The sequence below is a fragment of the Uloborus diversus genome, chromosome 2 (assembly GCF_026930045.1).
Source record: "Uloborus diversus isolate 005 chromosome 2, Udiv.v.3.1, whole genome shotgun sequence".
NCBI classification, from domain to species: Eukaryota; Metazoa; Arthropoda; class Arachnida; order Araneae; family Uloboridae; genus Uloborus; species Uloborus diversus.
In genome coordinates, this window is record NC_072732.1 from 28135295 (window position 1) to 28150389 (window position 15095).

The window sequence follows — 15095 nt, forward strand, 5'->3', positions numbered from 1 at the left end:
ACCTCAGTTTTGTGAAGCAGAAGTATAAGCCATAGGTACAAGTTTGGTGATGTGTTCAAGACGGAAAATATTTTGAGTCTCCCCCCCCCCCCTTTGCGTGTGTGTTCAACGAAAATTCTACACACATAAATATTGTCTATTTTTACTATGCCAGTTTTGGAATTTGTGCTTTATTGGAATTTAAAGCTTTTGACATTTGCGTCAATATGAACCTAGTTTTAAATGTAGTATGTAATTTTTTTTTTGTATGTGTCTGTGTGTGCGTCTCTTCAGCACTTTTTCATATCGTAGTTCCTAAAACGTAAATGTAGACAATCGCCAATAATAGAGAGAGGGGTTATGTGGGCTCTTCCCCGGAAAAGTTTCGAAAGTTAAAATCCTTAAAATGCAATGGTAAGCAATTTTGGTAACATTCGGGGAAAAGATGAAGTTCAGAAAACTCTCACACAGCATTTTTTTCAAACTGTGAATTCCAAAATCGCAATATTACGCAATCTATAAAAATATTAGAAAGGGGGGGGGGGGGGGGCTCTCCAGGAATTTTTTTTGAAATTGAAGCTTTAAAAAAAAACACCATCTCTCATGATGTTTATACTTTTTTGAATGCATTATCGAAAGGATAGAGTTCAGGAACGCTGCTTCCGCAGAAATTCCAAAACTGAAGTTAAAAAATAATAGTTTAAAAAACTAAAAAAACACGCTTTCGTAGCAAAATGAACTAAAAAGTGAAAACTAATCTTTAGTAACATGATAGTAGTTGACCAATCACTTAATTTTAATGTAATACAAAAAAAGCGTGGTGTGCTGTCTATTTACATTTTTGCTTGGACAACAAATGAAAGAAATTCAAGACAACTGATAAGAAGCCCCCAACGCTTTTTTGTATTACATTAAATTAAGTGATTGGTCAATTACTATCATCCAAAGATTAGTTTTCACTTTTTAGTTCATTTTGCTACGAAAGCGTGTTTTTTTAGTTTTTTAAACTATTATTTTATTTTTTGTTTTTTAGTCTTATTTTGGAGAATTATCAGGCGATGAAATTATTTATAAAACGAGTGTGAGGTAATATCTTAAAGTTAAGACAAGGGCACCCCGATGGGAAGCTACTGTGAGTCATCGATGCATGTTTGCGGAAATCATATTTATATTACTTTGAAAATTTGAGATGCATTTGAATAAAAGTTTTGTTCAACAATGGTCTGATCAGCAATGAATTTCCAATTGAAGGCTCACCTAAATTTTGGCATGAAATTAGTTAAAAACAATTATATTTCATGTTCTAATTACCTTGGAACATTGGAACAAGTTTTGTCTGATGCAGAAAAATTAAAGGTTTTTGTAGATAGTTTTAAATAATTTTTGCGAGCATTTTTTAATGTATCTTTTTAAATTTTTCCTTTTTTACATTGTTGGATATATGCCAAAATATTGATTAAAATTGAAGGAAACTAACAATTAAGAGTTAATTAATTTGATCATAGAATATTGCATTGTCATTGGGTCTGAGGTCGCATGCCAAATTTCAAAAGAATCCGATCGCAGGAAGTGGGCGAAATTTGAGCTGCAAGATTCCGTTACAAGATACCTACATACATACATATACACATACATAGAGGTGAAGCTAATAAAAGAGTGTTAAAAATGCAATTTTAGATGATGTTGGATGATCTTAGGAGTAAAAGCGATCGGGTTTGAAAAACAACTCTTTTATAAGATAGCAAGTGAAAAAATTAGTAATAAAACAAACCACAATAAAGTAGATACATTATTAACACGGTACACTTTCCAATATTCACTAATTTATAAAAAAACAAAACAATAGAGGAACTAAATATTCACCCAGGGGGTCACATTCCTCTTAAGGCACTCAAATATAGCTTAAATTAGCGTTTTAAATACTTCATTTTTGGCTCGGAAGAGAACTCCTGAACCCCTTCCCTTAAATTCACCACAAATGTCCTAAATTTGCGTTTTTAAGGTTCTAGTTTCTAATTTTTTTCTAGGAACAGTACACCCTTTGCCTACATACATGACTAATGACAGTCTAAAAGTTTTAAGACTTCAATTTCAGAAACTTTTTGGAAGAAGTTTCCGACTCTTGCCTCCCTTAAATCATCAAAAGATAACCAAAAACAGAGTTCTAAAAACTTCAGAAATGCAAGTTTTTTGGGAAGAGCAGCGGAATCCCTCCCCCTGCTCTTTTTTTCACCACAGACAGTGAAAGATTGTGTTTAAGATTAATTTTTTTACTGAAAGAGCAACTCGCCTCCCCTCCCCAAATCGGCAAAAACAACCAACAGTTTTAACACTGCAGTTTCCAAACTGTTTCGAGAGAGAGACCCCCGAATTCCCTAACTCTTAACTCACCCAAAGATATTCAAAATAGTATCTCATACTTCAACATGGAGATATTCTCAGGAAAGAGCACCCCCCCCCCCTCCCTGAACTCCTTCCCATTAGTTCATTACATTTGATTTAAATTTGCGGTTTTGCGATTCCAGTTTCATAAATTTTTAAAGGAACTGAACTGAAACCATACCTACCCCTTTTCATCACCAAAGACAGCCTTAAAATTTTAAGAATTTTAATTTTTAAAAATTACAGAGAGAAAGTCTTTGAATTCCCTCTTCTTAGGTCCCCCAAAGATTGCCTAAAACAGAGTTCAGAATATGGCAACTTTGAAATGTGTTTTTTTTTTTGGGGGGGGGGGGGGAAGGAGTTGAGAGGGAACACCCAAACCCCACTTCCTACGTTCAATAAAAAGGGGATTATTCGATAAAGGTGCTTTTCCAAATGTCGCCAAATTTTGACGATAAATCTCTCTCTTATGGCAACCAAGTGCCACTGTCGCAATACTACGGCAACCCTACTATTTTCCCCTTTCCTGGCGATAAACTGCTCTCACAGCAAACCGGCGCCACTACGGGGATACTGCGGCAACCCTTTTACTACCCACTCTACGGAGCGGAGCGCCCCCTGCCTTTCCCCCCACCCCCCGCTTTTCGCATTTCGGATGGGAGTGCAGTGGTAAATTAAATTCACCTCATGGCCAATTTTTTTAAAAATTAATTTAAATTGGGCGTTTTTCTTTTTTCAAAAAACTAAGAGGATCTTATTGAAAACCTGCAAGCAGTGAGTACAACTTTTTACTTTTTTTTAAGTTAAATTTGTAAAATAGTTTTTATAAAACGGCATGGGATGCAGTGATTTCATTGTTACATAACCACCCCCTCTTTTGTAGTGCTTAATTTTACAAAAATAATTAATTTTTTGGAGTCTAATATTTATTTCAATCCTAAATTTATCCTTTCCAATCGCTTGTTTATTTTTTTCAGTCCAGATGTATTTAGATTTTGTTCTAATCAGGCTAAACCTGTTTGCAATCATGCCGTTTTATTTTTGTGATTTTATGTGTTTTCCTTCAACTGTTGCTAAATTTTTTGGCCCCCATTTCCAGACGCTATTTTTTTCGCTCTGCAAATGAAAAAAAAAGGGTGAAAATATTTTTTTTTCTATCCTACTTCCGTGGAAAATGAATGAATTTCTCGTGTTTTGTAGGGTTTATTTTTTAATTGAATTTTTAAGAGTTTATTTATTTAGATTAGTTAAATAATAGTGTTTTAGAGGATATTTCCCAAATTAATTTTTGATTTGATGTTTGTTATAATGTTTTTATGGTCATTGGGAAAGTATCTTAATTTGTGTGGTCGGCCATACATAATTCGTCCGACCGCATAGAATATCATTGGTCGGCTGTGGAAATTAGATCCCGCCCCTTTGGTTGGGTTCATAAAACTGTCCCGACCCCAGGCAGTAATTTCTACTCTGCTCATGCACAGAAGTTGGTCGGTGCTTCATTACATTTCCGGCGGTCGGGTCTGCAACCACTGCCTTACTAAAAATATATCTATCTAGTTTTGGCAGCATTTTATTGTATTATTTAGGGTTTATTTATTTAGATTAGTTTATAATTAGTGTTTTTGTGCATTAAATTATTCAAATTAATTTCTTTTTTAATAGGTTAATTATTTGTTTTAATGCTTTTTACAGTTTTTTTAAAGAATTTTTTTTGCCTAGTTTTCTTTGCATTTCAATGTAATTTTCAGTGTTTATTTGATTAGATTAGTTCATATTTAGTGTTTTTAAGCAGTTGACTTTTTTAGTATTTTTCTCGAGATTTAGTTGTTTTTGAACCTTTTGTTTACATTTTGATGCTCCAATTTCTTGTATTTCTGATGCAAAAACTCCATTTCATTCATTTTCCAGTAGGTTAGTAAAAAAAACATACGTTTCTCGACCCTTTTTTTTTCATTGGCAGAGCGGGAAAAATAGCGCCTAGACTTTGGCGCCAAAAAATTTGGCGAACTTTGAAAAAGTCGCCAAGACGCACCTTTATCGAAAACTTCCCACACACATTACCAAAGACAACCTAAATGTTTTAAGACTTCAGTTACAAACATCTTTCAGATTAGCATAGATTTCGGGATTTCACGAGATTGTTTTCTTGTTTCCTTTATGCCCTTCCCCCCTGTTTCTAATCTAGCATTAATTAGATTGAAAGATGTTTTCAAAGTTTCATTAAGTTTTGGTAGATATTTACAGTAGCATGTCAAAAGTGCAAGAACAGTTGCCCATCAGTGTTTCAAACCAGCTTGAGGTTTTCCCGATCCTTTCTAGAATTCTGATTTTTATTGAATCTTCTATATCTCTGATAGTACCCGTTTTTTCCGGTATTATGGACGCACTTTGCTCTAGACAAGCATAGGCATAATGTTAGCGTAAACAGTCCATCCCGTCAGCAATCACTCTCAAGACTCAAACAGTGACTAAGATTCAACTTAAAGACATTTAAGAGCGCACATGACTTTTTCGTTTATGCTGTAAAGTTCAGAAGGAAAAAAATCGCAAACGATTAAGAAAATGCGAAAGAATGATCGAAAAGACTAATTATCTTTTCAATGGAGAAAACCATGAATGGAGGAGATTAATCAAAAAAACTGCGAAAATAGTGAGCAACTCCAGTCTCCAATGCAGTGAATTGGCAGTAACAAAGAGCTACTTAAAAAAAGTTAAAGGGCAAGAGTTTAAAGCATGTGGCAAACAAAACAAGCCCATAAAATGAAGAGAATGTTGATGTAAATTCCTGGTTATGAAATTGTACAATGATTAAAGCATATTTTCGAACACACAATTTTTCTTCTTTTAGTAAAAACTGAAGAAAATTCATCGAATTTCTTTCCGTCCCGTCCCGGAAACTTCGTCAAAACGCAAATTCGTCCAGAGACGGAAAGTCTTGCACCCATGGTATAAGCCCTGAGCATAAGCATTTTTTTAAAAAAGGGGCCTGGACAACCTGTAGAACCTAAAGGACAATACTATATTACTGACTACATATCGTCCCCTCAGAGCAAAACTAAGACATATAATCCCAGGAATAACTCTAAGATATCCTACTTTTGCTCTGAGGCGAAGATATAAAATAAACAAAGTAGGTAAAACAATGAATTGTATTTCCTTCAAAGCCTCTCACAAACTAAACCCATCAGTGCCAGGGAAGTAAACAGGAGCCATCTACTGGCAACACCTTTGCCATCTAAAAGTGCACTAGTCCTAAGCAGCCATTTTTGCAATCAGGAAACAAGTGTCTGCAACTCTTATTGCTATTTGCACAAACATAAACATAACACTGTTTTGTAAGATTTTAACTTATCCTACATTTTACTCATCTAGTTCACAACAAATCTATACAGGATAAACTTGATCTATTTTTGCTTTTTTTACAACTCAGAATAAAAAAATAATACAATAAGAAAAATAATTATTAAAATGAATACAATAAACAATAACTACTACTAAAATAATCTGCAAAGGATTTGGTAGAAACATTTGGTAATGCATTTAGTTTGCAAACAACTCCAACAACAATGAAGCTAAAGTCTAAAATTGTTAAATGGTTTTCCAGATATTATTTGTAATAATATTTCCAGCCTATTTCAAAAGAACTCGGCTTAGTTTGTAGTCCTAAGCCCAACTCAAATACTCCATAGAATAAATATTAACGGAGACATGATAGGTTGCGTTTCTCCTCGTAGGCTACGCGTGTTGCCATGGTTACGATTGCCTTGCAGCGCCGTTAAACTTTTCACTTTTTTCAAGGCCGAACTCGATCTCGGTAGTTCAACCTTCTTTTCCCCGTTATTCGCAACTCCAACAAACAATAGGGGGCACTGAAGCCAATGTCTAATGGCGGATGAAAAAGGTAAAACAAACAAATGCCGTAACTTATATCTTGCTTTGACGCTTAGTGAATGACAGTCATTTTTCATCGTGTTTGTGGGAAGCTTTCTTTTTTATTCTTGTGTAATTACATTATACCATAAACTATCTGAAGCCTGTAATTTACCCCAAAGAAAACACGTGGAATGGAATGTTTTACACTTTTCGGTAGCATTATTAATCATCGCAACATATAGCGTATTGGAGCTCTGGAGTTGCGAATTAAAAGGATGCTCTTGTTTTATCGTGAACTAGCAGTTCCTGCACAGCGATGCCCGTGTTAAGAATTTAAAGGCAGTCCGTTGAATCAAAAAATCCATGCCAACCCCTTCCCCCTTGATGTGAAATGGTCATTTTACTCTTAATAAAATGTGTACATAAATGCCTTTTCAAAAAAAAATCTATTTAAGTTTCTTTGGAATTTAAAACAATTCGCCACAACAGTTAATTACAGTTGCTTTAAAACTCAAAATGGTCCTCCATCCTGAGCGTTTTCAGGTTTTTTGTGCTTTAAACCTGTGCACCTTTCTTTCTTTCTTTTTTTTTTAGCCCTCAAAATTTTTTTATTTTATTTTATTTGTGGCCCCAAACGTATGCACCTTCGCTTCCTCCCCCCCCCCTTTTTTTTACTCCTTCAAGTCTGTGACTTCGTTTTTTTTTTTTTCCCTCGAAAAACTGGAGTGTGCGATTTGAGATGTCCAATATTTTGATTAATTGCACAGAAATTGAAAGAAAGGGGGGAGAAAAGGGAAAATGTTAAAGAACATACCATACCAAGCTTGTTGTTCTCCTTGTACCTCTATTGCTAAACCGAAATCCGCTAGTTTTACAGCAGCACCTTTGGCTTTACTGGCTAATAGTAAATTTTCTGGCTGTTAAATTAAAAATAAAAAAAAATACATTTTTAAATACTAAGTTTATCAAATTTTTTCTTTTTTTGAAACAAGAAAGAAAGAAAAATAATGCAAAAACCTTTTGAGAAACTTAACCTTTAAGTCTCGATGCACAACGCTGTTTTGGTGGCAATGGCTAACACTTTCTAAAATTTGTTGTATACAATGGCTAAAAAGAGAACACAATATCTAAGAAATGCAATTTAGAATAATACTGGTAAAAATGTGAAATTGCATTTTTCAAATTTAACGACTAAAGAAGTAGACTTTCGAGAGATGGAATCGTTGGCGGTAAATAAAAGTCATGTTGATGTGAGTAGGACTTGAGGTACTAATCGCTATGCGAAAAATCATCACATACGGTGATCTAGCTCTGTATGTATCTTGAAGGTCTATAAATTCAACAATAAAAAATAAACGAACAAACTGTTTTGAAACTAACCGATACAATGTAGACGAAATACTAGTTCAGAGAAATAGCGCTACTGTAGGATGGTGCAGTGGAAAGCAGTTTGTTACTTTTGAAAGTTTAGAATGAGACCAAATTTATGAGAAAAAAGATTCACCCCATGTTTTCGACCATGCTCTTTCAGAAAAAAAAAAAAAAAAAAATTCTTTGAAAAATGAGAAACAACCCAATTGCGTTATAACGCGGAAAACAATTTGAAATTAATGTTGTTCTTGTCTCGCATAAGAACCTGGACACCTTCTTCATTGTACATGGCTTTCAATTCATCTGTTACGGCAAGGAACAAATGTAGCGAGATTAAGTGAAGCCATGATAGATGGCAGTGGCATTTTGAGTTCTATCATTATAATATTTGTTTCTTTTAGGTGATAATAAATGACAAACCAAGAAATGACATTAATGCGGTGGTTCGGGTTGGTAATAACTTGGTTAGAAGAAGCAAGTTTAGAACCAGATCCATTCTATCGCTTTCAAAAACTTGGACAAAAAAAGGATTCACCAGAACTTTTGGAGATTGCGTTCAAAGTTTCGAGCAAAGATTTTTATGACAAAAGTAGTGTTTTGAAGGATTACGGTAAGTTTTTAAACTGCGAAAATTTTTGTAGTAAATTCTTTCGGGTACTTTTCCGTTATAGGTACGTCGCTTGACGCATTTTAAAATCTTGGTGATTATTTTTCGTTTTATTCATTGCCACCATAACTAGTCAAAAGTATACAGATACTACTTGTTAGCCAATACCATACGTTGTTTTGAATTTTTAATGAACTAATCACAAAGCCGGTACTTTTCCACCATAGGTACGTCATATCGCATTTTACATCTTGGTGATTATTTTTATTTTATTTTTTGTCGCCATGTTCAGTGAAAGTTACATAGAAGCTACTTATTTAGAGATACCGTACTTTATGAAAATTATCTTTTCACATAACTTTTAAACAAAACAAGCCTTGAAACAAGACTAAAAATTCCATTAAAATAAAAATTACTCCGCAAAATAATTTAACTAAGCCAATTAAAAATAAACTAATCCACCAAATAATTTAAAAAATATATTTAAATTATTCGCGAAATCAACTTTAAATGCTCTATCAACATGAAAAATAATCAGCCAAACAAAAATATGATACATCAAGTCATAAATTAAAATTTAAAAAGTTTTATTGAAAGGTGAAATTAAAAAAAAAGAAGCAGACATGGCGACTTGTTTACTCACTACTCTGGCAAAATTGAAAAATTACGTTTACATCGTCACCAAACGACGTACTTACGACGGAAAGGTACCGTAAAGTTAAAGCCTGAGTAGAAAAGATGGCGGTAACTTGAAAGATATTTTGGCACTTATCCATTTAAGGTATACGTCATTTGGTTTAGGCGAATTGTTTCCTACCTAGCCGACAATAGAAAAATTGCTTAAAGCGAATGGCGATATCTACAAGTATATGGCAAACCTCTTATTAAAGAAGAAATTAAATAGTTGAAATTAACGTTGTTGAATGTCGCCAACTACGAAATTTTTAGTTTGCAGATTTTTTAAACTAAAATCGAAAAAAAAAAGAAAGAAATTCTGAAAATTTGATTCAAATTATGTTTTTCGCAATCACAAGCTGCGACAGGACCCTACTCATTGGAGTTATTGTTTCTAGAAACAGCTCTTGTCCCCCCAAGCCTGCCCCTCCTCTTGGTCGATTACGTGTGTGTTTGCGTAGACCTGTGTGAATGCACTTTGGCGCGTATGTGTGTAAAGGCGCGCGTATGTGTGTAAAGGCGCGCGCGTGTGTGTGACTGTATATGTGTATGAGCGTGTGGGGGTGTAGGACATGGACACCACCGATCAGGAGAAGCGGATTCCGGAGGACAGTGCTCAGGACCGGAGGATCCGCGCATGCAGAGGACGGGGAGGTTGAAAAAGGAACCGGAACGTCAAGGACGGTCAAGTAAAAATAATTATCAATCGTGATTGCTCAAAAATGAGCCAAGTGACGTACATTTAACCGAAAAGTAGAGATGTTTTTCTGCTTTTGCTAGGTAGAAAGTCGCCGAGACTAATATTTCACACTTTTATGACATTTGGATCAATCAGTTCGGGATTATATAATTAGCCCTATTAAAAAAAGTAACGTCATATTTGTTTACATATATCAAATGATATAACTCATTGATAACCTTTCTTCAAATTGTTTCAGAGGCAGACGATGAGTGCAGCATAAAATCGGAATCGCTTCAGTGCAGAAAAAATGCAGACGGAAAAAAGCGATTACAGAGAGTAACTTACAACGTCATTGTGGATCCTGATCGTCTGCAGTTGCGGTTTGTGCCTAACAGTCATGGAAAGAACGATGTTGGAACAACGTTCATCCAAAACTTGTTGAAGAAAGAGACAGCGAAAGGAAAGTCGACTTGGGAGATTCGAAAAGAAGTTAAATTGATCCTGAGGATGGTGGTCATTTGTTTAATGGGCGCAGCCAGAAGTTTGATTGAATTCAAGAGGAAGAAGAAACTGAGTCAGAAAGAATTGCAGACGGCTATTCATGAAATACTTCCGAAAAAAATGGCCGCATTGGCGATTCAGGATGCAGATTTTAATAGTGCAACAGAGTGAAAAGAAATGTTTCTAAGCATTTATTTAATTTTGTACTGAACAAGACATGAACTTGTCGTTGTGGTAACAAATAAATGACACGGGGAAAAAAAAAAGACAAAGAAGTCGATTTGCATAGATCTGCAGTACGATCACAGTTATGTTTGAAAACTCATTGAAATTTGAAATTGTGTGACATAAGTAGGGTATTTAAAACTGTTTCTCCAAATTTTCTGTCTTTTTAAACACAAATGTGAAAAGTTCTTGGAACGTTCTACCCCAACGGAGGGGTGAGGATGGTAGTGGGGAGGCAGACCGACACGTTATCTCTATTGGCCGAGAACCCCACGATACCATCTGAACGACACGTGGCATTTGGAATATAGGGTTACAAATAAATAAACACCTTTGTGCAGAGAAGTAAAAGGGAATAACCGACGTTTTATAGCACAAAATAAATTATATTATTCATAGTGCCTGCAGTAATTTGTGATTTTGTGCTCTAAAACTTCGGCTATCCCCTTTTCTATGTATATAGGGTAGTCTAACCAGTAAATGAACAATTTGCAATTTTTTCCAAAAAAAAAAAAAAAATCCAGCACACGACTTCTGGCAACCACCCTTAAGTATCCAGTATCAGGCATTGTTTTGAATTTTGACATTTTAAATTCAAATCATATTTTTTTTCTCTACAAATAGTTCCTATTCTAATCGGAATTACGAAAAACATAATTTGAAATCAATATGCTCTTCTTAACATGCTCTTTAAACTTTTTTCATAATTACACTATTTGTGTGGTTCCCTGGTTAGATGATGTGGCATCAGAAACTTCCTTTAATGGCGTTCCGAAACAGAAGAGACTACAGTTGGGGCTAGAGCCGCTATATAGATAGGCCGACGCATTAGCTTAAGTTTAGCTATTTTGGATCGGATTTTTCATTGTTGCTAGGGTTACCGCACAAAGTCTTGTGTTTCGCCAAATTTGCCGTAAGTTATAATTTATTTAATAAACAATTCACGTGCAGCTAATAATCGCTCGCAGTGAACAATAGTAAATGTGATAACTCGCCAGAAAAGACAACCACTCAAATACGCGCTCCGATCCAAAATGGCTGATCTTAAGCTGATGCGCCGGCTCGTATATATAGGGGCCTTAGTTGGGGCAAACCTTACCTGGCAGCATTGTGAAGGCTACGCAGATCTTAATCACAGCATTACGACGCTACCGGTTTAGGTTTGCCCCAACTATAGAAAAGTTTGTCGATCGGTTAGAAGTGTTCATTATTTACAGGGTTGCTGCACCAGTTTTCATTCAAAACCCTAAAAACCACCCAAGCAAAAAGGGTTTAAGCCATAGAGTAAACAAATTACATAGAGATACCCCACTATTTTCGCGAAGCGACCATGTTATCATAACATGTCTATCATTGCACCGATGTGTATCCATAATTCCGGCTTCAATTTCATTTCCTTCTTACCATAGACCTCTGTATTACACCTCTGTATGTAAATATCTTTACTCTATGGATTAAGCCGAGTTTTTTAAAACATAGTTACAAATATCAATCAAAATGCTTTCAATGTCAAGGCAAAGGCAGTTGTTAAACGACTTTGTGAGTTTCTGAAAATGAAATCGTGCTTTAGTGTTCATTCGCTGTCAGACTACATAACCAAAGCATTAAAAACAAATTTTTTGCTCCTAGGTATTACGGTCATTTTAAAAATCCAATCTCGAAAATCCGAATATGTAGTCAAAGTTTTAAGTAAACATATAATAACAACAAAATGAAAAGGAGAGTGAAACTCACCTAGCGTCGGCTTCACTGTAATATTCCCTAGCAACGATATCTTCGAAAAGTTCACCGCCAGTAACTCTAAAATTAAGGTAGTGTCATGAAAACAATAAATGAGAGAAATGACATAATTAATCATTTGGACTGGTTAGAAAGAATTTTTACAAATTGAGTTAAACGTGGATTTGTGAGTTCTTCCTTGTGGTTTTCTATTAAGTGCACCAAATAAGCAAAAAGTACTAAAATATGTAGCCCATTAGAAGCACACGAAAATTGTCCACTAACCGAAACTGTTGTTCAGGTAAGATAATTCAGTTTCAAGGCCGCTGGTTGGTCCATCAGCCATAATTTTGTGCTAATGTGAGCCTTGCTCACTCCATAACAATTCTAGCATGTATTCGACTTTCTTTCAGTAACCCAATGTAAATTTTAGAATGAGAGTGGTGCAAGTCATTATTGATTGATTTAAAACATATTACAATTAACTTTTCATAAAAGTTGAGGCATAGGAAAAAAAAAAAAATATTTAAATACAATTCCTTCTCTTGGAATTAAAATCACCGCAATCCGCAGTACGGATTTTTTTTGCTTATGTATATAAAGTATTTTGATGATGGTAATAAAATGTAAAAAAAAAATGTAATATATCGGCACGTAAGGGCATAAGCTGCCGTGGGAAGTTAAAGCGCATTAACTGCAAAATTTTTTTAATTTTAATTCTTTATTTATTTATTTTTTTTTTATTTATTTATTTTTTTTTGCATTTTCGTCCTTTGTCTTGCTTTAGTTTTATTGTACAAGCTTGCTTATTTGGTTTCAGCTGACGACCAAACGGCACGACCTTGAGGGTCACAGATTTGGACAAAATTCTAGCTATAGGTTCATTCCCACTAGATATGAGCCCAGGTAAAGCAGTTTTACTGCATAGTCCCTAGTTTGGCTGCAACGATAATCCAAAGTTGCTAGTTTGGCACCAGAAATGCAATGGCATGTCCATTGGAATTTCAGACTTTGACACTATGCTCGATATCCCAACACCTTTGGCATCTTTTGTTTGTAAATTGAGTATAAGAGAAAGCACGTATTTATTTATGGGCATTATCTTAGTTATTTGAAAAGTTGAACCGATCTTGTATTTTGTTTTATTTTTTGTGTGTCATGTGCAATAAATCAGAGTTTTTTCTCCTCTCATTAAAAAATAGTGTTCAAGGTAATTAATTCAAAGGTAAGCATACAAACGGCTCATACTGCAGTACAATAGCAGGACAGGGGATAAAAATAGTAGTTTTAAAGGAAACTCCATTGCATTTCTGTGTCCAAATTATTAACTTTGAACCCCTGTTGCAGCCGAACTAGGACCTATGCAGTCAAACCGCTTTACCTGGGCCTATTGGGAATTGACCTATCTATGTATATAAAAATGAATGTTTGTCTGTATGTCATCCATGAGTTCAAAAACTACCCGGCAGATTTGGCTGAAACTTTCACCGTTTGTTATTTTTGGTACTGGGAATGTTTATAGACCAGTTCGAAAAAAATCCGATCGATAGTTCCTTTTTTATTCCAATTTAAGTCACAAAACATTGGATAAATACGAATAAAATTATCGGCTGCAGAAATTAATTCGCGTGAAAGATCTCATTGATAAGAAGTTAGCTGTTGCCATTTTTCTTGAGTTTGAACAAATAAATTCTTTCTTTATTGTTTTATGGCTTTTCATGCAACGGGGGGGGGGGGGGGGATTTAAAACTTTTTCTATTTGATATTTTTAGCGATTGATCGATCTTGCAAACTGCGTGAGTACAAAATTTGAGTATAGTCACGGCTTCACTAGATACCTGGACCGATTATTATGAAAATTGCTATATATATGTATTTTTCCACGGAGAAGGTGCATAATATCCTCATTGAAGCCACTCGCCACCAGGTGGCACTGCAGAGTAGCAACTTCTGCCCCGTTCAACCGATTGTCATGAAAATCAGTATAATGATGTATTTTTTTGTTGGCGTAGCAACGCGCGTCGGGTACAGCTAGTATCTAATATTTTGTCCAAATCCGTGACTCTCAAGGTCATGCCGTTTAGTAGTGAGATAAAGCACGGAAAGTCGAATTCCAACATTTCCCTATTGTTAGTACGGAATCCAAAACGGGTTCCTTTAAATGTCTCAACACCACATTTCTGCAGATTTGCGCTTTATCTTCCCACGGTAGTAAGGTAGTCAAAATTCCAGCTAAGAGTCATACATTTCTATTATAAAAAAATGCTTCAATGACTTTTAAGAATAATTTAAAGCAGGGTTTCTGCACCCCTTTATGAAAAAATAAGTATCCTATGTAGTGTTTAGGAACCCTCCCGTTATGTGTGTGAAATGATTACCAATATCATTAAGAAGTATACTTACAAATCGAATATTAAGTAGTGATAACCTTCTTCTTGAATGCTGTCGTGTAGTCGCACTGTAGAAAAAAATTAATAATTAGTATCATGTAGGAAAAACCAAGGAGGATAGAAGAAAGGGGAGAGGCAGAAAGCCGCAAACTTGCCGCGCGCATTTGTCGCCGCGGGGGGAAGCGGGTAAGGGAAGGGGAAGGGGAAAAGTCTACCAAAGAAAGCAATGGTATCCGATGTGGAGCACTAGGGAAAGCGTTCATAAAGAGAAAACATTGTGTCGCACTTTTATAATTTTTACAAGAGGACCCGACAGACGTTGTTCTGTTCAAACTTCGCAAATTAAAAAGTTAAAAAAATTCAATTAATCGTGAAGTGTTTGAACCGTTCTGTTGAAAAAAAGAAGTTAAAAAAATGTTTTAAGCTGCTATGGTGTCAGAATTCGTATATTTATTATAACTTGATTTATCTAATGTCCACTGAGCAGTAGTTCTGTTAACTATTTTTGCTCTCGCATTTGATGGTTTGTTCCTTTAGCCATACTCAAAGGATAAAAAGCGTCCTCAGATATTAAGTGTAAAAAACTAACTACCCATCTAGAACAAACGGGAAATCCCGCTGAAACATCCCCCATATGAATAAGAATAAAACAATCGAAAGGATATCGTTTAGAAAAATGATAAAGGTAAAA

At 35.2% G+C, this 15095-nt stretch overlaps 1 protein-coding gene across 1 annotated transcript in view; it reads right to left on the minus strand.

Annotated features, from left to right (window-relative positions):
- The window catches only part of LOC129217792 (calcium/calmodulin-dependent protein kinase type II alpha chain), a 384326-nt gene that overhangs the window by 61946 nt on the left and 307285 nt on the right, over nucleotides 1–15095 (minus strand). Inside the window, exons 4-7 of the mRNA XM_054852134.1 lie at nucleotides 14418–14472; nucleotides 12030–12095; nucleotides 7269–7341; nucleotides 7049–7151 (exon numbers count right to left, since the gene is read on the minus strand). Of these exons, the coding sequence (XP_054708109.1) occupies nucleotides 7049–7151; nucleotides 7269–7341; nucleotides 12030–12095; nucleotides 14418–14472 (297 nt within the window). The remainder of the gene's footprint in view (nucleotides 1–7048; nucleotides 7152–7268; nucleotides 7342–12029; nucleotides 12096–14417; nucleotides 14473–15095) is intronic.